This window comes from Petromyzon marinus, chromosome 28, assembly GCF_048934315.1.
Source record: "Petromyzon marinus isolate PM22_M1 ecotype Great Lakes invasive population chromosome 28, UKy_Petmar_22M1.pri1.0, whole genome shotgun sequence".
NCBI classification, from domain to species: Eukaryota; Metazoa; Chordata; class Hyperoartia; order Petromyzontiformes; family Petromyzontidae; genus Petromyzon; species Petromyzon marinus.
The window spans coordinates 13,044,486-13,071,424 of NC_133694.1; the positions used below are offsets into that span (position 1 = coordinate 13,044,486).

Consider the following 26,939-nt stretch of genomic DNA (forward strand, 5'->3'; position numbering starts at 1 on the left):
TGACACCGTCAGTGACAGAATAGAAGACATGAGTAAAGACATCTTGGCTCAAGTAGTCGCGGATCTGATTTCAAGCCCGGCAAAATTCAGCCTTCAACTCGACGAAACCACAGACGTTTCTGATCTAAGCCAGCTTGCTGTTTTTGTACGCTATGTGAAAGACGACATGATAAAAGAAGAGTTTTTATTTTGTAAGCCTCTTACAACAACAACGAAGGCAGCCGATGTGAAGAAGCTTGTGGATGACTTCTTCAGAGACAACAATCTTTCATGGGATATGGTTTCTGCAGTTTGTACGGACGGAGCTCCAGTCATGCTGGGAAGAAAGTCTGGTTTTGGTGCGCTAGTAAAGGCCGATGCACCACACATCATTGTGATGCATTGTATTCTGCACAGGCATGCGTTGGCAACAAAAACCTTACCTCCAAAAATGGCAGAAGTATTAAAAACTGTGGTGGAATGTGTGAACTATGTGCGAAAAAGTGCTCTAAGGCACCGCATTTTCAGTGAGCTGTGTAAAGAAATGGGCTCTGAATTTGAGGTACTTCTGCTCCATTATAATATTCGGTGGTTATCCCGGGGACAGGTGCTGAATCGTGTTTTTGCCATGCGTGTGGAATTAGCCCTGTTTTTGCAAGAGCACCAACACTGCCATGCAGATTGCTTCAAAAATCCTGAGTTCATTCTCATTTTAGGGTACATGGCTGATATATTCGCAGCTCTCAATCATCTCAATCAGCAGATGCAGGGTGGTGGAGTCAATATCATGGAAGCGGAAGAACACCTGAAGGCTTTTCAAAAAAAGCTACCGTTATGGAAACGACGAACAGAGAACAATAACTTCGCAAACTTCCCGCTTCTGGACGACTGTGCAAGTAAGATCGAAGATGTGTCTGGAATCGGAGATATTTCTGTATCCACGGAACTGAAGCAAACAATTGCCACGCACTTAGATGAGCTTGCAAAGTCTCTCGACGGATATTTCCCTACAAGAGAGTCATATCCAGCATAGGTGAGACAGCCGTTCACGTTTGCTGTTGAAACAGCAGATGTCAATGATGAATTCCTCGACGAAATCATTGAAATTCAGCAGAGCCAGGTTCATCAGCAACTCTTCAGAACAACAACGCTCTCAACGTTTTGGTGTCGACAAATGAACAAGTATCCAGTTATTGCTAAGAAAGCCCTGGATTTTTTTTATACCATTTGTTACAACATATCTTTGTGAGCAATCCTTTTCGAGGATGCTGGACATAAAAACGAAGAAAAGGAACAGACTTTGCTGTGAAAATGACATGAGAGTGGCACTTGCCAAGGTGAAGCCACGCATATCTGAACTGATCTCTCAAAGGCAACAGCAGAAGTCACATTGATTTCCAGGTATGTAATTTGTTGTGAGTTTATGCATTGTGTTGGTTTTATTCTTTGAACAAGGTAATGTTCATGCACGGCTCATTTTGTGTACCAGTAAAAAACATATCTGTCTTGAATTTGAAAAAAATCACATTTTATTTTTCACTAAAGAGGGGTTCGGTGAATGCGCATATGAAACTGGTGGGGTTCGGTACCTCCAACAAGGTTAAGAACCACTGTAGTAGAAGATGGTGGTACTGATGATGATACTATCATCGTAAATTATAGTATTAGATGATGATGACATCGTGGTGATTAAATTATGACGGTGATGAATAATGATGAAGATGATGGTGGTACTGATGATGATGCTGTAATGGTAAATTGTAGCATTAGATGATGATGACATGAAAGTGATGATTAAATTAGGACGGCGATGAATGATGATGGTGATGATGAAGATGATGGCTGTGGTAAATGGCATCTCACGCACATGGACGGAATGGACTGTAGGTGGCGGTGATGCATCACTGCAGGGACAACGCACGGGTCCCCAGACGCCGTGGTTCTTCGGCGAGGAGGAGCAGAGCTGTTGCCCGGTTTCACTCCGTATGCGTTTGGCCAAGTGCTGCTCGTGCCGATGCTGGGAGTTCAATTGCGGGGTCCGAGTTTAGCTGACGCCACAATTGCAACATGGTTGGTAAAACAAGGACTACCTTTTGATTTAAAGCTTTCGTGACTGCAGTGATTCATATTCTTTGTTCCTTCGGTAAAGTCACGTTGAAGGGAAACAATAAAATAATAAAATATATATAAAAATAAAATTCTCACGACGTTTCGACTGCAACACAAGCAGTCATCATCAGGTGTGAAAACCAACGGCCGTTGCAGTCGAAACTTCGTGAGAATTTTATTGTTTTATATATATTTTATTGTTTCCCTTCAACGTGACTTTACCGAAAGAACCAAGAATATAAGGACTACCTTGCAGGAAGTCAACGGCGATTGTGCTCCGGAGAGAGACTGCTCTCGTCCATGGGAACGTGTAATTTCCACCACTGGTTCAGGGCAATAAACAATCCTCGCTTGAGATTGGAGCTCAGGTGACCTCTGTAGGAAAAACGCGGCCACGCGATTCATATTTTGAAGGAGTCAAACGCTGTTTGCAAAATTCTACTGATACAATAATCGACACGTACACATTGCAGTGTAGTCTCCACTTCTTCATATCCCAGCGAGCCATTCATCTGATGCGTGCGGCGCCGTCATATCACTCACTCAGCCGCGTGAACCACGTGGCTGGGTGGCTCAGAGGTCAGAGCGCTGAGGCGTTATAGTTGAGATCCTGGGTTTAAACTGAATCTTCACGTTTAGTTCGATGGTTTGTAGCCCGGTCACTGATTGCTACATAAACACCGTTACATTAAAGTTAGATTCTGCACTTAATGTGAATAATTCCATCTCTGAGAATTTAAAAAAATATCGGATTGCTTCTCATGATTGTATTTCTACGTGACTTTGCCGAAAAAAACAAAGAGTAATTCCTGCAGTCACGAAAGCACCTAATCAAGTTCGAACCACCTCTACGGGGAGGTATGAAGTCTGTGTCTTTGTGTTGTCTCTGCTGGTGTACCTGCCTTTGTGTCTTGACTTGGGTTTGTATCGCTGTGTTGTCTCTGCCTGTGTGTGTGACAACTCGTGCCCTCTACCTGCTCCGTCCTTTGATATGTGCTCTCTTCATGCTAATTTGTGTCCCATTGTCTCTGAGTCCCAGCCCCGCCGTCTCTGTCTATTTAAGGCTTCGGCACAGAGATGCTGCTCCACTTCTTTACTGTGTGCGTGTCTCTCCCCATATGTCTCTTTATGGTCTGTGTTCTACCACTCTCTTAAATTTCACACTTACAATTTAGCAATCTTTGAAATTGCGTAATCAACCAGACCATGCGTTAATTGTGTTTTAACCGACCGTCTGTGTTGCTTTATATAGTTTCCAAATTTTTGCTAAACCCTGTTTGATTTAGTGTGCTCCTCCGTCTCTCTCTGTGTCCCCTGGTGTTTCTGTGTTAATTCCCTCTACTTATGGTGCGTAAATATATCTGCGGTTATGTGTTTCCTCTCTCTCTTAAATTTAGCTCTTCTGTACCTGATGATGATTGCTTGTGTTGTAATAGAAACGTCGTATGCTATTATCTAATTTTATTTTTTATTATTTCTACGTGACTTTACCGAAAAAACCAAAGAGGTGGAGAAGTGTTGTCTCCTACTACCGTGTGGATTCGTGGTCACTTGAGAGGATCTCAAAAGTAGTTCTGTGATATCCGCTTCTATGGGCCACTTTCTCAGACACACTGTGGGTGCCACTGCTCCGCCACAGATACAAATCTTATGAGGCGGAGCGCACACAATCGTTGCAATCTTTGCAGAGTCACATTTCTAGCGTTGTACTGTATGGGCACGTCTAAATAGATTTTGCAATGTGTATTATAATAATACGCTGAGCATCTTAAAAACATGCGTTTTTAGCACAGCTGTGTATGCCTGTGAAAACTTGGACACTAAAAAAGACTGACAGGGACAAAATACTGGCATTTGAAATGTACTGCTATCGGAGGATATTGCATCTTAGTTGGACACAGAGAGTGACAAACGTAGAAGTACGAAACAACGATGAACGTAACAGAAGACTTGATGCACGTGGTCATGGGAAGGAAACTGAGTTTATTTGGGCCACAAACATGCAGGATGGAGAACAACAGGAAAATAAAAAAACTGTAATGATGGAAATAATGGAGGGAACTGGCAGAAGAGGAAGAGCCTGTTGAGAATGGCTGGTAGAGGGAAGTGGTAAAAAGTGACAAAAATTGCAGTGGACACCTTCCGGGCTTTCTGCCCGTGAAGTTTGATTAACTGGATAATTCATATATCTTGCCCAAGTCGTACGATGGCAGCTTTCTGTGTTCACCATACTTCACGAGTAGTCGCGATCGATCAATTTCTCTGCTCGGGCTGGGGCTCAGTGTTGGTTTATCAGCACAGACAGATGCGGGAAAAGTGTGCGGTGGTCATGAACAGAGGGAGGAACAAGTTTATTTCGCTCAGCGACAAGAAGAAGATCGTCTGGAACGCTCTTCCTTCCGATATTAGGAAGCCAATGGAGCGATGCACTTTTAAATCTAAATCGAAAACTAATGTCTTCAAAACTGATTTTTGTGTTTAGATTGTTGTCCTTACCCCGCACCTCCGATTAGCACGGTTGGCTGCGTACGGTGCGAAAGAAGTTCAACACACGTCCACTTCTCTGATCTATTATTTGCGGCCAGGTCACCGCATCACGCGCTTTCAGATGCGCTTCTGCGGCTGTCTGGAACGCTCTTTCTTCTGATATTAGGAACCCACTGGAGCTGTGCACTTTTAAATCATCCAGATCGAAAACTCACGTCTTTAGAACTGCCTTTTGTGTTTAGTTTGTTGTACTTCACCCGCACGCCCGATTAGCACGGTTGGCTACGTACGGTGCGAAAGAAGTTCAACACACGTACATGAGAATGTGTTTATGGCAGTGACGCGGCTTGTTGCAGCGGTCCAAGGTTCGAGCCCAGCGGCCGCCATCATTAACACAGCGGCTGCATTAACGACACAAAAGATTCCCAGCGGAGGCGAAGAGATCCCGTGACGCAAGGCCGTAGCCATGGAGTCAACATTGGGGGGGACCAAATCTTCCAGGGGGTCTGGGGTCCCCCCCAGAAAAAATATAAATTTGAAAACTAATTTCCTGCCATTTTATGCCTAAAATATTTTAAAAATGCACTAATACAAGGGATGGACTTTTTATTTATTTTTAACAATAATGTCTAATAGTGTTTCATTGTATGTAATGGCAGAGATTAGGGATTCATAAAGTGCAACCATAACCACAATCATATAAACAGAAGTCCATGCATTGATTTATATGAAGACAAGTCCAGATATTGTGGCCAAGGTTTAGCAAATTGTTGTTTTTATTTACATAGCATCGCAATTATTATTTTTTAAAATATTTTTATAGCAATATATTGGGGGGGGGGGGACATTTTGAGCATATTTGAATATTGGGGGGGGGGATGTGTCCCTGTAATTATAATATATATTGGGGGTGACACATCCCCCCCAATATATATTATAATTATAATATATATTGGGGGTGACACATCCCCCCCAATATATATTATAATTATGGCCTTACCGTGACGGATTGACAAGAAGAAGGTCACGTTGAAGAGAAACAACAAAATAATAAAATATATATAAAACAATAAAAAAATTCTCACGACGTTTCGACCATAACTCAAACGGTCGTCCTCAGGTGTGTTGGTTCGCATAAATTTATTTTTAAGCGGCGCATTTATTTATTTATAAAAAAAAACGTTAGCACCACGCGCAGCGATTTGGCAGTTTACCCAGGACTAGTCCATCTATATTCTGAAAAGAGGAGGGGGGAGACGAAATTTTTTATAATGTATGCTGTCTGAAAGCCACTGTAAGCGTGAACAATCAATTAAGAACTGAAATGGTTTATCAAATCTTTCCAATGATTGCTAAGATAGAATCCATCTTCTCGGTTGAAATTGTCTCTGTGCTTGTATATGTGGATAGCCTCATGAACGAATCTCTCATGGAAGCCAGATGGCTTACAAAGAACCTCTGTCTTGGAAAAGTCAATGGCATGTGAGCCTACTGAATTAGAACAATGATCTGCTACGGCCGAGGTGTTGGTCCTACCGTGTTTAAGGTCTGCTTTGTGTTCACAAATGCGGTCCGAGACATGGCGTTTGGTTTCTCCAATGTAACTACTACCACAGAGGCAACTTAGTTTGTAGACACCAGGGTATTGTATGTCCGGAATCACATCTTTTACAGACGGAACCAGATCACGGATTTTATGTAATGTGTTGAAACGGACCTGGATCTTGTGTTTATTCAAGATTTTGGAGATCTTTTTTGTGATCCCAGCAATGTAGGGTAAAGTGATGGTTTTGAAAGGCTCCTCAAATCGCTGCGCGTGGCGCTAACGTTTTTTATAAATAAATAAATGCGCCGTTTAAAAATAAATTTATGCGAACCAACACACCTGAGGACGACCGTTTGAGTTATGGTCGAAACGTCGTGAGAATTTGTTATTGTTTTATATATATTTTATTATTTTGTTGTTTCTCTTCAACGTGACTTTACCGAAAAAACTAAGAATATGAATTACTGCAGTCACGAAAGCTTTAAATTAAAAAAAGAAGGTCATCGTCGTGTGTCGGAGTCCACGGTCCAATTTGACCAAATTCGAAAAATTCTGCACAGCATCAATCATCGCCTCCCCTCCGCTCCCTGCCAACTGCGGACGCTTGGCAGGACCCTGCCGAAAACGAGCCGTGATGCTTTTGCTGTGCGAGCGTAATCGGCACCCGGTAACCACAGCAGTGGCACGGCGGGAGACCGTGGGGAGGTCGACGCAACTGGGCCAGGTGTCTGTTGAGGAGGGGCATAACTCCACGGCTCTCAGATGACTGAGACTCATCGGGCAGCAAAGGTCATTTAGAGCAAGGCGATCAGAGCTGCTCGGAGTGTGAATCGCTCGCGACGCGCCGGGAGGGAGAGTCAACTCTAAGCGGTGACTCAAGAGCAGTGTTCTTCATTATAAGGCCCGCAGGCCACTGGCAGCCCCTGGTGGCCTTTAGTGCGGCCCCTGACAATACACAAATGGTGACATTCCCCACCACTCCCATCATCATCACCATCGTGCTGCTGTCAAACCCCCAATGGTTTCAAATGTGTAGCGGCCCTCACACTGATGATGTCCTATCGGCGAAAGTGGCCCCCCACTGAAAATGAGTAAAGAGCACTGTTCCAGAGCTCCAGAGCAGTGTCCTTAACCTGGGTTGCACCCACCCGCTAGGGGTGCGAGATATGGGCAGATTTTTTTTCGAAGGTAAATTACCGAAACACAAATTAAGCACGGGCACATAACTGCAACTACTTTGTTTCATCAAACCATACGTATTTATTAACATTACATCATTTTTGTTTACACTTGTAAAGGTTAAGAACCACCGCTCTAGAGGGAGGCGCGCGTTGAGTCTACCAGGGAAACAGCCCCTGTGTGCCAAAGCCCCTTGTGCCAACAGGCAATGCATCTGGCGCACAACTCGGGGTGGAGGGGACGATGGGGGGGGGGGATTGGAGGGGTATTTGACCATACTTCGCCATACTGGTCATTGTGGGTTGGTGACGGCAGGAGGGAGTCTAGCGATGATGAAGTACGGTACAGACCTCTGCTGCCCACCACAGCAGGAGCGGTGTCGTCTGCCTTGGCGAAGTGTGGTGGCATCATCAGCAGCCACCAAGGCTTCTTGTGCTTGCAACTCGATGGGACCCTAACCTGTGAATATAACAGCGACGCCGATACACACAAACGATAGCGCAATATCCACCAGTACGCGAGTGGGGTGGTGGCACCTCAAGTGGCGATGGATCGAGCGGCCGTGATCGCGAACGTGAGAGCGTTCTTCACGAAACAGCTCGTCTTGTTGTTGTTGTAAAATCGAAACAGTCACCGCTGTCTGCTTGCGGTGTCTCTTGCAACCCAGTGTTTATTTAGGTTGGTTTACAGTCAACAAGTCTCGCTGTCGACACGCGTGCGGCCGTCCACAAACACGCGACGGGGAACATTGGCAACACAGCTGCTGCTGCTGCTGCTGCAGATGTTCACATTCGGCGAGGACGCGCGCTTCCACGGACGGGTGGTCTCGGCGCGTCGCGCCCCCGCCCAAATATTGACAACACAAGTGGCTCCCACTCAAGGTCATTGCCATGCAGCTGTAGTAAACGATGATGTGATGGATTGTAATGGATTGCTGGATAGATCGCAACGGTCCGGGGGAGGCCTTCGTCCAGCCGTGGGTTGAAGGGGCCCGTGCTGGGAATCCAACTCGGGTCATGGTGTTTGTGGCGCAGGAAGCGAGAAAATTGTGCCAAAGCAGTCCCGGTGGCCTCAACGATGGTTGGGTCACGATGGTCCTGGTAGTTGTTCCAATGGTATGAGCGGTGGACCTAGTTTTTAAGATGGTGGTAGTAATGGTCTGAATAGTGGTAAGGGGCCGTCCATAAATGACGTCACGCACCTAGGGAGGCGGGGGGGGGGACGATAGGATGGAGCGGGGTACCTACTTTGTGGATTTTTGGAAGGCCATAAAATCTGGGTGGTCTAGCAGCCGAAGGTTTTAGGGAGCTCTGCTTGGTCTGATCGATTAGAGAAGTCGATTTAGTGATGATATTGTTGGTTTTAGTAGCTAGGCAGTTGGTGGGATCTCTGTTGATTAACTCACCCACCTACAAACTGGCCCGATTTCTGTCTGAGACTCTGCTTCCTTTCACTGCAAGTCCACCTCAGCTATATTTAACTCAGCTCACTTGGTTTCTCAAATGAAGGACATCTCACTGCCTCCGGATGATTTGCTTGTCAGGTTCGATGAAGTCTCTCTGTTCACCAATGTACCTGTACTTGACACCATTGCAATCATTGAAGACAGTCCAACAAGGACTGAATCCAGATGTACCAACTTTGGTAAGGCATTGTCTTACCAACATATACTTCACCTGGAATGGTACATTCTACAGACAAAATGAGGGTACCCCAATGGGTTCTCCCATATCGCCAGTAGTAGCGAATATTTTCATGGAACAATTTGAGACAGATGCCATCCAGACATCCGGATACTCGGACCGTACAATCTGCAAAGCTGTCTCCCCAGCCATGCGGAGACAACCTTCTGAGAATCCAACTAAAACCATCACTTTACCGTACATAGCAGGGGTTACCAAAAAGATTTCCAAAATCTTAAACAAACACAAGATCCAGGTTCGTTTCAATACAGTGTTGGCCTCAATAATGGTAGTGATGGCCTCAATAGTGGTAGTGATGACCTTTATAGTGGTAGTGATAGCCTTTATAGTGGTAGTGATGGTCTCAATAGAAGTAGTGATGGTTATAAAAGTGCCCCCCCCCATCGTCACACGGCGTCACAAAAAATCAGACCCCCCTTCAAATATGACGTCACAAAACTCTGCCCCCCCCCAAAAAAACATGCTTCAAATCGCTTTAAACTTTTGTCATTGTAGTGCGTATTTCATGTGGCGCTGCACTCATGTTGTAGGAAAAACATTTATTAAAAAAAGTATATTTAATTAAGTAGAACGTGTTGTCTATCTTTATTTAAAGTTGCGCATTTTGATGTGACGTCTCATTGAGGCGCCCCTCTCATCCACTGGGACAAACTCCAACTGAACAGCACACAGGGGTTACTCTGGAAGAGGAAAGAGACCATGCTCGATCGAGAAGTTTGGTTCCAGTGCCAATGCTGTGTGTGCAGGTGAGGCCAACTATATCTAGTCAGTACTTTCCCACCTTCTCCACCAGCTCTGGTTGCTTCCCCTCCAGTGACGTGACATTCCACGTCCCAATAGCGAGTGTCCGTCGCCAAGGTCCAGTCCATCCAAGACCATCCCTCGCCCTGCCATACTGGCATCACACCCGCCCCTCACCCTTCATCCTACGGATGGTGGGCCCACAGGATGATACCATGTTGCCATTTTGGGCTGGGCCCGACTGGGTTACGTGGGGGGTTACCCGGCCAGCAGGCACTTGCCGGCGAACACTACCCCCATGCCTGGCTCCAGGGGATGTCCCGTATCCCTTGTTCAAGCGAGGTTCTCTGATTATTATATTTCAAGTCCATTCATGAGAGGCTTTCATTTGGACCATTAGTTGTCTAGAACCTCCCCCCAGACCTGTTTGCTAAGGGAGACCCTACCAGGAGTACAAGACTCCAGGCTACATAGCTCTGAGGGTCATTGGAACACACAAACCCCACCACTACGATAAGGTTGTGATCCTTCGGTGGGGCTCAATAGTGGGAGTGATTCTGAATGGGAGAATCTCAAACAGTCGGGCGCAGTTCTTCATAAGCAGAACATTCCAAATCTGAGGGCCGAGGACCAAAAAAAAATAATCGCAAGTGCCGAACGTTTTGTCCAAAATCGTGCCTCGAACTGCCCAAAGGAATGTAACGTCGCGCATTTTATTGCATCAATTGTTGAGGCAATTGTCTAGAGAGTGCTTCGTGAATTAAGCGCGGTGATTTGAATCGTGCACAAACCTCGATATGAAAGCCAGTTGTAGGTCCCAAAAAAGTTTGAGAGATTGCATCCCGTACGAGAACTCATCGGTCAAAAACGGCACCAGAGGCGTTTTGGATGCCCTGTAGTGGTCCAACTCGACACCGTGGTAGACCCACGCACAAGGACATTGCCAGAGTCGAGACGAGATGTTACAAGGGAATTTACAAAGTAAGGCTCCCACTGAGCGACGTAGCTCGTGTTTCAGAAGCGACCTGGCCACGACAAATGATTGCTCAAAGAAGTGGCTTATCATCACCTGGAAATGTATAGCTGCCAAATACTCGAAACGCACGTTTATAAATGTGGAGGGAAACCCCGGAGGACCCGGATAAAAATCCACGCGAACACGGGGAGAGAGAGAGATACGCAGACTGCAAATATGCAGCAGGTGTCAGAGTCGGGATCGAATCCACGATCTCCTGCATACGAAGCGAGGTAGTTAACATCTCGCCACCGTGGCATCCACTCAGCATGCTTTGATCTTCTTGATTGTGCGTAGGTGGAACACACGTTTTTACTACTTGTTTTATATGGAGCAGAAACGACAATGAATTATCCAAAACCAAGCCAAGACCCTTAGTGCTATTTACTGTACTAGTCGGGGCGCCATTGCATTGACATTTTAAGACGCAGCCATTGAGCCTCAGGTCAACGAGTTGACACTCCCGGTCACCCAGCAACTATTGTTTTGTCCAGATTGAATTTCAGCCAGGTGGCGGGCACCCATCTGTTGATATCCGACATACAAGTGGACAGGGTAGTAAAGTCCTGCTTGTCCCAGATCTCAAGGTATATCTGAGTGTAATCGGCATACTGGTGAAAGGAAAGGCAATGCGCTCCGATCAAAATGTTGAACAGTAGGGGTGATAATATCCACCCCTGTTGGACTCCACACGCGACTGGCCGGGATGAATGTGAACGAGAACCCATTGTTCTGCTCTACCCTCTGCAATTAAATAGCGTGGGGTCTATTGGGTCAAACGCCGCTGAGAGGTCTACCAGGACTGACATCGCCGATCCTACTTTTGTTTAGCAGTGCTGTGAAAGGGTCGAAACCCTAGACCGGTTGATGTCACAATCTGGGCTCTGGCAGTGTCGAGATGTTAACTACCTCGCCTGGTATACAGGAGGTCGTGGGTTCGATCCCGATCCCGAGTTTCACGTCTGTATGTTTGCAGTTTACGTGTCTTTTTCCCCGTGGTCCCGTGGATATTTCTCTGGATCCTTTCCCTCCACATTTAGAATCGTGCGTTTACAGTATTTGGCTGCTACGAGAAATGTCCACGTAATGATGAGCCACTTCGTTGAGCTAGCTTTGATGATAGCCAGGTAGGTGGCTTCTGAAAAAGAGCTACACAGCTCAGGCAGTCTTACTTGGTAAAGTATAAAAGTGTAATTTTTAGTCAAGAAGTCTGCCTGACGACAAATGTCCCTTTAGCCGCACAGCAGCATATTTTTGTTTTTCTTCAACGAGTTTGCTTTCATATTCTTGGTTCTTTCGGTAAAGCCACGTAGAAGGGAAACAATAAAATAATAAAAATATATAAAAAACGTAAAAATTCTCACGACGTTTCGACTGCAACACAAGCAATCATCATCAGGTGTGAAAACCACAGCAGGAAAATTTTGAAAAAAGTGGCGTCTTTTTTAACGTTAGCACCACGGAGAGCGATTTGGCAGTTATTCAGATGGACGAGTCCATCTATATTCTTGGTTCTTTCGGTAAAGTTTTATATGATTATTATTTTATTATTTTATTGTTTCCCTTCTACGTGACTTTACCGAAAGAACCAAGAATATGAATCCCTGCAGTCACGAAAGCTTTAAATCAGAGTCCATCTATGTTCGGAACAGAGGAGGGGGGAGACGAAAAGAATGGATGTGGTCTGAAAGCCACCGTAAGCGTGAACAATCAATTAATACCCGAAATGGTTTATCAAATCCTTTCAATGATTGCTAAGCCAGAATCCATCTTCTCGGTTGAAATTGTCTCTGTGTTTGTATATGTGGATAGCCTCATGAACAAATTTCTCATGGTAGCCAGATGGCTTGCAGAGAACGTCTGTCTTGGAGAAGTCAATGTCATGTGAGCCTACTGAATTATAACAGTGATCTGCCACGGCCGAGGTGTTGGTCCTACCGTGTTTTAGGTCTGCTTTGTGTTCACGGATGCGGTCCGAGACATGTCGTTTGGTTTCTCCAATGTAACTACTACCACAGAGGCAACTTAGTTTGTAGACGCCAGGGTTCTGTATGTCCGGAATCACATATTTTACAGACGCAACCAGATCACGGATTTTATGTAATGTGTTGAATCGGACCTGGATCTTGTGTTTATTCAAGATTTTGGAGATCTTTTTTGTGATCCCCGCAATGTAGGGTAAAGTGATGGTTTTGAATGGCTCCTCAAGAGGGTCCTTCTTCATGGTTGGAGTGATAGCTTTACGGATTGTGTAGTCGGAGTAACCATTAGCCTTAAGAGCTTGGTGTACGTGCTTGAGTTCACTGGCTATGTGTTCCTGGTCGGATATGCATTGGGCTCTATAGTGCAGAGTCTTGATGAGGGAATTCTTCTGGTAGGACCAACACCTCGGCCGTGGCAGATCACTGTTATAATTCAGTAGGCTCACATGACATTGACTTCTCCAAGACAGAGGTTCTCTGCAAGCCATCTGGCTACCATGAGAGATTCGTTCATGAGGCTATCCACATATAAACACAGACAATTTCAACCGAGAAGATGGATTCTGGCTTAGCAATCATTGGACGGATTTGATAAACCATTTCGGGTCTTAATTGATTGTTCACGCTTATGGTGGCTTTCAGACCGCATCCATTATTTTCGTCTCCCCCCTCCTCTTTTCCGAACATAGATGGACTCGTCCATCTGAATAACTGCCAAATCGCTCTCCGTGGTGCTAAAGTTAAAAAACGCCACTTTTTTCAAAAAATTCTTGCTGTGGTTTTCACACCTGATGGTGATTGCTTGTGTTGCAGTCGAAACGTCGTGAGAATTTTAATGTTTTTAATATTTGTATTATTTTATTGTTTCCCTTCTACGTGACTTTAGCGAAATAACCAAGAATATGAATACCTGCAGTCACGAAAGCTTTAAATCAAAATTTGAGTTTGCTTTCAATTGTAGTCTTGATAAAGGCCGAGAGTTATTAATGACGGGTCCGGACTTGGTTTCTTTGATAAGGACGTGAGTCGAGGACCCCAGCGTGGGCCTCTGCGTTCCCGGCGGTGGCCCCGGCTGGCAGAATGGCGATGACAGCGCCCAGCGCCCAGCCGCCTCGCAGCCAAGAAGCTCGCGCCGTGTCCGCAGAAGTTCGCAGCCAAATCCATTCTCGCATCCGCGCTTCATCTTCCTCTGCTTCTTCTTTTTCACGGTAAGACTGCTGCGGGTTAACGCGTGCAGGTGTGCAGGATCCATACATCGGCATGCAGCGGGGAGCGGGTTGTGTAGCGGCAAGCGCGCCACAGCCGTGCTCCGAACACGGCAGAGACCCGAGTTCGATTCCCGCTCACGGCCACCAACACCGGTGACGATTATCTGAATCGGTCCCTGGTCCTACCCTAGGTCGACTCGGCCACAAATGAGCACCTGGTGCGATGTGTAAAAAAACATCGCCACTGGGGAGACAAAGGCGGCCGGGCGTGGTGCTGGTCACCCACGCCCTCTGTGTGCCGCGCTCACTAACAACACTTGCCTCAACAGTCTGTTAAAGCTATACGGGGTGTCTTTGTCTTATATCGGCATGCAGATAGGTACCTCGCGGTGTCGCTGCGGTTTAAAAGGGTCAAGGGCAAACTCGCGGGGGCTCGCGATATTTTGACTGAAAATAAAACTGGCAAAGTGAGACGGCTTTGGCTACACGGTGCAGGATGTGTCAACCCAAAACATCGCTCGCACGGTTACCCCTGGGCCGCGAGGACAGGACGACATCAACAACGGATGCCGATGTTTGAAAGGTATCTCCGTCTCCGGTGGCGACTGCATGTTTGTGTGACTCATTCACTGGTTACAATGTCAGCCTTCAGCTGTAATTTTTTTTCCAAAAAATGTTGCTACCAAGTGATACGATGACCCGTGTCAAAAGACGCACGCGGTGGACTCGTCACGGCGTCCTTGTGATCTGTAACCGAACGTTTAACCCTGTCCTCGACAAGGCCATCATCTGGACCGTGGGCACCATTGTTGGTGCGCTGATGACCACCGAAGGTTCGGGGTGTGTGTATGTATGACTCTCGCTCACGGCCAATCCACGGATTCGTCAATGACACTGTGGCCTTGGGAAATGATGAAATCAACGTTTCGTAGGTGACGTTTCGGGAAATGTCCCTTTTGCACAGCACACAGGCCAAAAGGGGTAATGGATGATGAAATGGAGGAATGGTTGGTGTGAAGAGGTTTATCCAAACTGGTTCGTCACAATGTTTTGGAACTTCCCTGGTGGGTTAGGGTTGCCATCTGTCATCGTTTTCCCAGGATCGTCCTCTTGATGAGCAGGCCGCTACTGCCCTGGGATCATGTGGAGGAAGTCTTCTTGGGACATCTGAAGTCAACCACTCATGACAATCCATTACACCCATATCAGAGTCAGAATATTTGTTCATACGGGAGGAATCCGATGAGCTATCAAGCTTTTTTCACAGATGTCCATGTAGTTCTCTCATCGTCTGCTATTGTTTGATATTCTTTTTCTTCTTCTCACGACACGTCCAGGGTTTTTTTTTATATAACTGATCTCAGAGATGACAACCCCTGCCTTAAAATTAAGGCCGAATATCTATTTTCTATCATTTAGCTTGCTGATTTATATTCTGACATCACATCATTATTTTAAATGTCGCCCCCCCCTCCCCTCTCTTTGTCAACTTTATATTATTTCACGAGCGTGCTCTATTTGTGTGTGTGTGAACGTTTGTGGGTTTATCTCCACCTGTGGTGTAACCAAAGGCGCCTCTCTCTCTCGAACGAAGCCGTTTGCACAGTGGCCATGGTTGGGGTTTTGCGCTCTACGTGAGGGCGCCTTCCGAATCCTCGCGACTCCCACGGGGACCGCACGTTAGCACCCACAGTGACACCCACCCACAGTGACACCCACCCACAGTGACACCCACCCACAGTGACACCCACCCACAGTGACACCCACCCACAGTGACAGCCTCTCACAGTGACACCCACCCACAGTGACAGCCTCTCACAGTGACACCCACCCACAGTGACCCCCACCCAAAGTGACACCCACAGTGACACCCACCCACAGTGACACCCACAGTGACACCCACCCACAGTGACCCCCACCCAAAGTGACACCCACCCACAGTGACACCCGCCCACAGCGACACCCGCCCACAGCGACACCCACCCACAGTGACACCCACAGTGACACCCACCTACAGTGACACCCACCCACAGTGACAGCCTCTCACAGTGACACCCACCCACAGTGACACCCACCCACAGTGACACCCACCCACAGTGACACCCACCCACAGTGACAGCCTCTCACAGCGACACCCACTCACAGTGACACCCACAGTGACACCCACCCACAGTGACACCCACCCACAGTGACACCCACAGTGACACCCACCCACAGTGACACCCACCCACAGTGACACCCACCCACAGTGACAGCCTCTCACAGCGACACCCACCCACAGTGACACCCACAGTGACACCCACCCACAGTGACACCCACCCACAGTGACACCCACCCACAGTGACACCCACCCACAGTGACAGCCTCTCACAGTGACACCCACCCACAGTGACAGCCTCTCACAGTGACACCCACCCACAGTGACCCCCACCCAAAGTGACACCCACAGTGACACCCACCCACAGTGACACCCACAGTGACACCCACCCACAGTGACCCCCACCCAAAGTGACACCCACCCACAGTGACACCCGCCCACAGCGACACCCGCCCACAGCGACACCCACCCACAGTGACACCCACAGTGACACCCACCTACAGTGACACCCACCCACAGTGACAGCCTCTCACAGTGACACCCACCCACAGTGACACCCACCCACAGTGACACCCACCCACAGTGACACCCACCCACAGTGACAGCCTCTCACAGCGACACCCACTCACAGTGACACCCACAGTGACACCCACCCACAGTGACACCCACCCACAGTGACACCCACAGTGACACCCACCCACAGTGACACCCACCCACAGTGACACCCACCCACAGTGACAGCGTCTCACAGCGACACCCACCCACAGTGACACCCACAGTGACACCCACCCACAGTGACACCCACCCACAGTGACACCCACCCACAGTGACACCCACCCACAGTGACAGCCTCTCACAGTGACACCCACCCACAGTGACAGCCTCTCACAGTGACACCCACCCACAGTGACCCCCACCCAAAGTGACACCCACAGTGACACCCACCCACAGTGACACCCACAGTGACACCCACCCACAGTGACCCCCACCCAAAGTGACACCCACCCACAGTGACACCCGCCCACAGCGACACCCGCCCACAGCGACACCCACCCACAGTGACACCCACAGTGACACCCACCTACAGTGACACCCACCCACAGTGACAGCCTCTCACAGTGACACCCACCCACAGTGACACCCACCCACAGTGACACCCACCCACAGTGACACCCACCCACAGTGACAGCCTCTCACAGCGACACCCACTCACAGTGACACCCACAGTGACACCCACCCACAGTGACACCCACAGTGACACCCACAGTGACACCCACCCACAGTGACACCCACCCACAGTGACACCCACCCACAGTGACAGCCTCTCACAGCGACACCCACCCACAGTGACACCCACAGTGACACCCACCCACAGTGACACCCACCCACAGTGACACCCACCCACAGTGACAGCCTCTCACAGTGACACCCACCCACAGTGACACCCACACACAGCAACACCCACCCACAGTGACACCCACCCACAGTGACACCCACCCACAGTGACACCCACAGTGACACCCACCCACAGCGACACCCACAGTGACACCCGCCCACAGCGACACCCGCCCACAGCGACACCCACCCACAGTGACACCCGCCCACAGCGACACCCGCCCACAGCGACACCCACCCACAGTGACACCCGCCCACAGCGACACCCGCCCACAGCGACACCCACCCACAGTGACACCCGCCCACAGCGACACCCGCCCACAGCGACACGTGGGACGGTGCCGCCTGTAATTGTCCTCGCGGCGCGGCAACCCTCCCCACACAACTCCGCCTGCCGCTCCGTCCGTCGGCTGCGGTCGCTCCGTCGCCGCTATTTTTTTGGGGGTTCTTCTCCTGCGGGCTACCGATGCTCGTGACCTGGAGCGACCGACTCGGCTTCGCGCTCCTCTCGTGCACCTTGCACCGGAGCGCCCTCTCGCCCGAGCCGAGTGTATAGGCGAGACGCACTTCTCGGGCCCGCGCGCGGCGACGCGATGATGGAATGCGCGTTCGGCCGTGTCGATTGGACACCGCGCCATCGCAGAGCCAGCGGGACGCACCTCGTGTCGCTCACACAGGCCGAGTGTTCGGAGAACGTTTAACCGTTCCGCTGAGAGGGAGCGTTCGTGTGGTTTTTTTTTGAGAGACGCAACACTCGACCCGCCTGAGAGTTGACTTCGTGACGGGTCCCGAGGTTCCGCTGACCCATCGGTGCCACACGTGTTGCGGGCGATCGTCGTTTTTTTATTATTTACTGGAACACACCTTGGACGGGTCCTGCTCCGTCCGCGTGAAGAGCGACAAACATCGGCAGCACGGCGAGGTTCCAGATGAGCGCCCTGCTGGCTATGGGCAGCAGCAACCTCCAGAGTTTATTTCACCGCCTGCGCCATCGCAGCGTGGAGTACGCGGTCAGCATGAAGCAATCCGAAGAGAGCTGGTGAGTGACGCAGCGCAGCAACGTATAACACACGCAGCACACACACAGCACACGCGCAGCACACACACAGCACACACGCAGCACACGCGCAGCACGCGCAGCACGAAGAGCAAGTGCAGCAAATGCAGCGCGTGCAAGACACAGCACACACATCACGCGCAGCAAGCGCAGCACTTGCAGCATGTGCAGCACGAAGAGCACGTGGAACACAAATAGCACGTGCAACACACAGTACGCACATCACACGCAGCACGCGCAGCACACAAGGATAGTCACAACGAATCGACGTCGATGTTTCTGGAGCTCAATTTGACCACGGGCGGAGTCTGAAGACGACGACGACGACGTCTGAGGCCGCCCTCGTCACAGGAGTCGTCGTCGCCACCTCTCACAGGGCCGTGAGCCCTGTGAGAGGTGGCGACGGCTTCGGGGCGCCATGGCTGATGATGATGATGGTCTCTTTGTGTTCAATCTCTCGCCAGGTCTCCGTGTCTCCACTTCTGTGGACGACTCTTTGTCTCGGTGTCTCTCTCTCTCTGTGTCTCTACCTCTCCCCCACCTCTCTCCGTGTCTCTCTCTCTCTCTCCAAGTCTCTCTGTGTGTGTCTGGCTCTCTCTCCAAGTCTCTCTGTGTTTCTATCTCTTTTTTTTACTATCAGAGGAAAAAATAAGATTCTCGGTGTAGTCGGCACTTTGCTTTGTTCATCATTTCGTTTTTTTGTTTTTAATGCTTTGCTTTATGTAACCCCCCCCCCCCTTTTAAATGAAAGATTTAACAAAAGATTTCTCGCACTGCTCTCCTTACCCCTTCCCTTTCTCTCTACCCCCCTCTCTGCCCCCCCTCTCTCTTCCCTCTTTCTTCCTACTCCATGTCGCTCTCGCTCGCTCACTCTCTCGCTCTCTTTTTTTATAACTACGACAAGTGCTGCATCTGTACGCAGCCCTCCTCTCAGTCAAACGGCCTCAGACGGGTAGCTCATATCTGCATGCAGAGCTCTCCGCCATCTGCCACCGAGCACACGGCCTCCTCCAGCGCCCACTACTCCTTGAAGGTCGGCACGGCGTGGGTCAGCCACGCATGGCGGAACTCCGGCCCACACACCCTGGCTCCGACCAGAGCGCAGAAGATGCCCAGGCTGCTGGCCGGACGTTGCCCCTCCAAAGCCACCTTCCTTGCCCTGTATATGGCGAGCTTGGCATAGCCGACGAGCACGTTGACCAGCCCCTGAAGATGTTGGGGTCCGTCGGCCTTCGGGTATCCAAAGATGAGGACCGTCGGGGAGAAGTGGAGGCTGAACCTTAGGAGGATGTTTCTCAGGACCTTGAACGACGAGTCCAGGCTCTTGCACTCTATGTATTGGTGTGCAACAGTCTCCACTTTACCGAAGAACCGGAACTCCGGGGACGTGTCGGTGAAGCGCGCCAGGGAGGCGTCGGTGGTGACGGTGCCGTAGGCGATGCTCCAGCTGAGGTCGCCGATGCGGTTGTACGTCGGTCTGGAGTAGAGTTGCCTCCAGCGAGGCCTCTCCGGAGAGACGCAGGGCAGGGCTTTCCTCCAGGCATGGTCCTTGTGGCTCCTCAGGGTGTCCTGTTGGTGAAACCGGACCATGTAGGAGTAGAGCACCTTCCTCTTTACATTTGCGAAGGCCACCTCCGGTAGGTCTTCCAGCCGGCACAGGTTGTGATCCGCCTTCGTTTGTCGGCATTGGCGATGCAGTGGCACGACTGAGAGCTCCGGTGGAGGGGGACCAAGAGGGGCCTCGTCATCCCCAACGCCGATGGGGGGCGTTCTCCCCATCGCTGCCGCTGAGAAGGCCCCCTCCAAGTCTATCTGTGTCTCTATCTCTCTCTCCATGTCTCTCCGTGTCTCTCTCTCCAAGTCTCTCTGTGTGTCTATCTCTCTCTCCATGTCTCTCTGTGTGTCTCTCTCTCCAAGTCTCTCTGTGTCTCTCTCTCTCTCCATGTCTCTCTGTGTGTGTGTCTCTCTCTCCATGTCTCTCTGTGTGTGTCTCTCTCTCCAAGTCTCTCTGTGTCTCTCTCTCTCTCCAAGTCTCTCTGTGTGTCTATCTCTCTCTCCCCAAGTCTCTCTGTGTCTCTCTCTCTCTCTCCAAGGCTCTCCGTGTCGCTCTCTCTCTCTCCAAGTCTCTCTGTGTCTCTCTCTCTCTCCAAGTCTCTCTGTGTCTCTATCTCTCCAAGTCTCTCTGTGTGTCTCTCTCTCTCTCTCTCTCCAAGTCTCTCTCTGTCTCTCTCTCCAAGTCTCTCTGTGTCTCTATCTCTCCAAGTCTCTCTGTGTCTCTATCTCTCCAAGTCTCTCCATGTCTCTCTCTCCAAGTCTCTCCATGTCTCTCTCTCTCCAAGTCTCTCCGTGTCGCTATCTCTCTCCAAGTCTCTCCATGTCTCTCTCTCTCCAAGTCTCTCTGTGTCTCTCTCTCTCCAAGTCTCTCTGTGTCTCTCTCTCCATGTCTCTCCGTGTCTCTATCTCTCTCTCCAAGTCTATCTCTGTGTCTCTCTCTCTCCAAGCCTCTCTCTGTGTCTCTATCTCTCTCCATGTCTCTCTGTGTGTCTCTCTCTCCAAGTCTCTCCATGTCTCTCTCTCTCCAAGTCTCTCTGTGTCTCTCTCCATGTCTCTCTGTGTCTCTATCTCTCTCTCCAAGTCTCTCTGTGTGTCTCTCTCTCTCCATGTCTCTCCGTGTTTCTATCTCTCTCTCCAAGTCTCTCTCTGTGTCTCTCTCTCTCCAAGTCTCTCTCTGTGTCTCTATCTCTCCATGTCTCTCTGTGTCTCTCTCTCCCCAAGTCTCTCCATGTCTCTCTCTCTCTCCATGTCTCTCTGTGTGTCTATCTCTCCAAGTCTCTCCATGTCTCTCTCTCCATGTCTCTCTGTGTCTCTCTCTCTCCAAGTCTCTCTGTGTCTCTATCTCTCTCTCCATGTCTCTCTGTGTGTGTCTCTCTCTCTCTCCAAGTCTCTCCATGCCTCTCTCTCTCCAAGTCTATCTGTGTCTCTGATTTCACATTCACAGGTTAAATCTCTTACATTAACACGCTAATCCTTCACATTAACATGCTAATCTCTCACATTAACGTGCTAATCTCTCACATTAACATGCTAAGCTCTCACATTAACATGCTAATTTCTCACATTAACATCACTAGCCCCGCCCACTTCGTGTATGACCCTTGGGCTACACCCATTTTAAACCTTTAAAACAGTCTGCCTCAGCAGCTTTCCCCCTCTTTTTGCCTCCTGATGACGATCGCTTGTGTTGTGATCGAAACGTCGTCGTCGTTTTTTTAATTTCTTTTACTCGATCTAAAAGAATAAGTCTAAACATGTTTCGTGGTGAACATCTTGAAGATAAACCCCACGCAGCCATGAGTGTGTATGTGTGTGAACACGACAGCAGCAGAAGCGCATTGCCCCGGGATGATGTTGGCTAAACAGCCGCTGAAGCTATGCACTTTTAAATCTAAAACTCCTATTTTTAGAACTGTTTTTTTTATTTAGTTTTTCGTCCTTCCCCCACACCTCCGATTACCAGCGGTTGGCTATGCCCGGTGGTGTGAAATAAGTTCAACGCACGTACCCACATCGTCACTTCGCGTACCTATGTACGCGAAACGTCACAGCGCCGTGTTATGCCCTGAGCCGCGGAGTCGTGCGGCAAATCCAGCCTCTGTTTAAGCACAAACACTCGAGCACACGCACACACACACACGCACTCGTCGACTTGACTCCAATACAAATGCGTGCCGCCACACGAAGATCCTGCCACTGGACACCTCCCGCGGGTCTAGGCAGAACTTTCTGACCCCATGGCCCTACTGGACATCTGTGGAAAAAAAGAGCTTCACGGCATCATCGGATTCCTCCTTCCCGCGGTCTAAATAACAAAAATCTGATTCTGAGACTCGGCTGCGGGATCTTGCATCGCTGTGGAAACGCCTCCCGCGAAGGAGAACCACAAAAGTGCCGCTGTGCCTCGCCTGCACTCCCATGGTATACTGGACTCCCATGGTAAAACTGCACTTCCATGATAAACTGCACTTCCATGGGGAACTGCACCTCTATGGTAAAATGGACTTCCGTGATAAACTGGACTCCCGTGGTAAACTGGATTTCCATGGCCAGGGGTCACGGCAACCAAAATGACAAGAAGAGACATTTTTTTGGGGTATTTTAAGAGCTGCCACTGCAGTCCTTAGAGAGCCACCGCATACGTTTCCGGAGCCGCAGGTCGCCGACCCCAAGATGCAGACGCACCAGGGTCTGCAGTGTGTTGCGCGTGGCAGTAGCAGCAGAAGTAGCTGCTGCTGCAGCAGTAGCAGCAGATGCAGCAGGAGCAGAAGCAGCAGCTGTAGCAGCAGCAGCAGCAGCGTTCACATGGGAGGGAACTGTGGCAAGCGCCTAAGCCATGAACGCAGTGACTTTTTATCGTATACAGCCATAAACACTTTGATATGTGTACAGTATATTCGATATGCGTACAAAATATTCGATATGCGTAAGGTATATTCGATAAACGAAGTTTTGGTAGAACGAACTTTTTATTTTTAAACCGTTATCTTACATAGAAAGACAAAAAATAAATGTAATAATAAATAATACTTACATGAATAATAAATAAATTCGTCAATCTACAGTACATACTATACAAATAAGAATAACAATTTTATTTTATTTTTATCAGTTTTTTTTATTTTAATACTGTACAGTATAACATATATTATTCTAAGTTTAAATTACTTTTATTGAAATATATGAATAGTAACTTATGAAGTATTTATAGTATGAAATGGTAAGTTACGAAGGCTGAGAACGCATCCTCATAGTCCTAATGTGATAAGTTATTCAATATACGACGTTTCGATATCCGAACGAAGCTCCAGGAACGCATCTACCTCGTAAATCGAGGTATTCCTAGTTGTATTTTCATCAGCCATGGTCAATCCACTGCTGGATGAAGCCCCCCCCCCCCCGCCCCAAGCTGCCGCCCCCACTATCTCAATCGTGAGATTCCATAAAATCCACCCAGCAGCCAGCACACGATCTGAGTTCACCGCTCCGTCTCCCTCGGGTGATCATCCTCCAGGACGCGACCCATTCCTTGGCTTGCCACTTCGCTATTCGTATTTTTGGGATCGATCGGCCACCGTTCCATCGAGCCAAAGGTCCTGTCCAAGATGCTTTACAAATATATCAGAATCATAATATTTATTTACGCCGGAGAAGGAATCTGGTGACCTATAAAGCTTTTTTTTTACAGATGTCCAGTCGGGGCGGGTAAGAACGTTACAAAAGCAAACAGTACAAACACACGATGGGAGTGAAAAGTACAAGAAAGGTAAATAGATCACCCAAACACACGAATAAAACTAAACCATCTCCATGCTACCAGACAAAGCCCACTGAGGTATATATAAATTGGATGCATTGAACCTGCGTGTGTTCTCCAATCCACGTGTTCCTCTCTGTGTCTCTCAATGCAACTCCAAGCATGCATCCCATGGGTTTACACCACTGCAAAAAAAATATCTCCAGCCTCACGCAAGAACTCGTTCCGCGTGGTTGTTTTGCTTGCAACACGGGGCAACAACCTCCCTCGTCAGACAGCAATGGGCCCCCATCGTAAACACACAAACACAATGAACCCTGTGTGTAGTGTGAGCCCGGCCCCACATACTGTGATAATGATATAATCTCATCTATATTTAGACAGGGCGCCTTCGCTCAAGGCGCTTGACATGGCTTGCGGAACGGTGACAGGGATGAAACGCTGTAGAAGGCAGAGGCATGCTGCACGGAGTGAGGAATGAGTGACAGCGACAGAGGGTCGCTTAGGGATCACAAAAGGGCAATAGGCGAGGGACGGGAAGAAGTGGAGGGGCAAGGGGAGGGAAGACGAATGACAATAGAGATGCTTAAATAAAGAAACAGAAGGATGTTAAGGGGGGAACTGCTTAACGGACAGGGGCATAAAGGTGTCAGTTTTTGTGCCAGTTAAAAGGGTAAAACCTATTACGATATCTTGTTACTGGAAAAGGAGGTCTCATAATCTAAATGCTCACCCCGAGCCCTCAATACTTTGATAGTGCGCTGTTTTTGAGTTGTACGTCTTTTGGCGTCATCTGGTCGAACACCAGTGGAGACTAGGCTCATAGAAAAGCCGTCTTGGGTTTGGACCAATCAAATTCAAGGACAGTGCATATTATTATCAGAGTTGTCTCTTTTGTTTGCATTTTGACTGCTTGTGTTTGTGCCAGTTAAAAGGGTAAAACCTATTACTGTACAGGGGCAGTGTTGAATCTATGGACATTGTTGAGTCTATGGGCAGTTTTGAGTCTATGGGCAGCGTTGAGTCTATGGGCAGTGTTGAGTCTACGTGCAGTGTTGAGTTTATGTGCAGTGTTGAGTTTATGGGCAGTGTTGAGTCTATGGGCAGTGTTGAGTCGATGTTGCAATATTGAGTCTATGGGAAGTGTTGAGTCTATGATGCAGTGTTGATTCGATGGGGCAGTGTTGAGTCTATGGTGCAGTGTTGAGTCGATGGTGCAGTGTTAAGTCTATGTGCAGTGTTGAGTCTATGGTGAAGTGGTGAGTTTATGGGCAGTGTTGAATCTATGAGGAGTGTTGAGTCTATGTGCAGTGTTGAGTCGATGGTGCAGTGTTGAGCCTATGTGCAGTGTTTATTCTATGGGCAACGTTGAGTTCTATGGGCAATGTTGAGACTATGGTGCAGTGTCGAGCCTATTTGCAGTGTTGAGTCTATGGTGCAGTGTTGAGTCTATGGTGCAGTGTTGTGTCTATGGGCAGTGTTGAGATTATGGGCAGTGTTGAATCTGGGGAGTGTTGAGTCTATGGTGCAGTGTTGAGTCTATGGTGCAGTGTTGAGTCGATCGTACAGTGTTAAGTCTATGTGCAGTGTTGAGTCTATGGTGCAGTTTTGAGTCTATTGTGCAGTGTTGTGTCTATGGGCAGTGTTGAGATTATGAGCAGTGTTGAATCTATGGGGAGTGTTGAGTGCAGTGTTGAGTCGATAGTGCAGTGTTGAGTCGATGGTGCAGTGTTGAGTCTTTGGTGCAATATTTAGTCTATGTGCAGTGTTGATTCTATGGTGCAGTGTTAAGTCTATGTGCAGTGTTGAGTCTGGTGAAGTGATGAGTCTATGGGCAATGTTTAGTCTATGAGTAGTGTTGAGTCTATGTGCAACGTTGAGTCTATGGGCAACGTTGAGTCTGTGAGTGTTGAGTCTATGTTGCAGTGTTGAGTCTATGGTGCAGTGTCGTGTCTATGGCAGTGTTGAGTCGAGGTGCAGGGTTGAGTCTTTTTGCAGTGCAGAGTCTATGTGCAGTGTTGAGTCTATGGGCAGTATTGGATCTATGGGGAGTGTTGATCTATGGTGCAATGTTGAGTCTATGTACAGTGTTGAGTCTATGGGCAGTATTGAGTCAATGGGGAGTGTTGAGTCTATGGTGCGGTGCTGATCTATGGTGCAGTGTTAGGTCTATGGGAAGTGTCGAGGCTATAGTGCAGTGTTGAGTCTATGGTGCAGTGCTGAGTCTATGGTGCAGTGTTGAGTCTATGGTGCAGTGTTGAGCCTATGTGCAATGTTGAGTCTATGGTGCAGTGTTGTGTCTATGGGCAGGGTTGAGTCTATGTGCAGTGTTTAGCCTATGTGCAGTGTTTAGCTTATGTGCAGTGTTCATTCTATGGGCAACGTTGAGTCTATGGGCAATGTTCAGTCTATGGTGCAGTGTTAACCCTATGGGCAGTTTTAAATTTTGATTTAAAGCTTTCGTGACTGCAGTAATTCATATTCTTAGTTTTTTCGGTAAAGTCACGTTGAAGAGAAACAACAAAATAATAAAATATATAAAACAATAAATTCTCACGACGTTTCGACCATAACTCAAACGGTCGTCATCAGGTGTGCCGGTTTGCATCAATTTATTATTTTTTTAACGGTTTATTTATTTATAAAAAAACGTCAGCGCCACGTGCAGCGATTTGGCAGTTTATTTAGAAGGACGAGTCCATCTATGTTCTGAAAAGAGGAGGGGGGAGACGAAAAATTAATGTATGCTGTCTGAAAGCCACTGTAAGCGTGAACAATCAATTAAGACCTGAAATGGTTTATCACATCTTTCCAATGATTGCTAAGCCAGAATCCATCTTCTCGGTTGAAATTGTCTCTATGCTTGTATATGTGGACAGCCTCATGAACGAATCTCTCATGGTAGCCAGATGGCTTACAAAGAAACTCTGTCTTGGAAAAGTCAATGTCATGTGAGCCTACTGAATTATAACAATGATCTGCCACGGCCGAGGTGTTGGTCCTACCGTGTTTAAGGTCTGCTTTGTGTTCACGAATGCGGTCCGAGACATGGCGTTTGGTTTCTCCAATGTAACTACTACCACAGAGGCAACTTAGTTTGTAGACACCAGGGTACTGTATGTCCGGAAT

The 26,939-nt window shown here is 48.4% G+C and overlaps 1 protein-coding gene across 2 annotated transcripts in view; it reads left to right on the plus strand.

The window, feature by feature from the left end:
• The first annotated feature begins 17,759 nt into the window (after positions 1-17,759).
• LOC116947036 (transient receptor potential cation channel subfamily V member 5-like) overlaps positions 17,760-26,939 on the plus strand; it is a 77,594-nt gene continuing 68,414 nt past the window's right edge. Inside the window, exon 1 of one of the 2 annotated variants that reach the window (XM_076070353.1) lies at positions 17,760-18,481. In XM_076070353.1, the coding sequence (XP_075926468.1) occupies positions 18,372-18,481 (110 nt within the window). In that variant the 5' untranslated portion in view covers positions 17,760-18,371. The remainder of the gene's footprint in view (positions 18,482-26,939) is intronic. The other variant, XM_076070351.1, reaches the window with a different exon arrangement.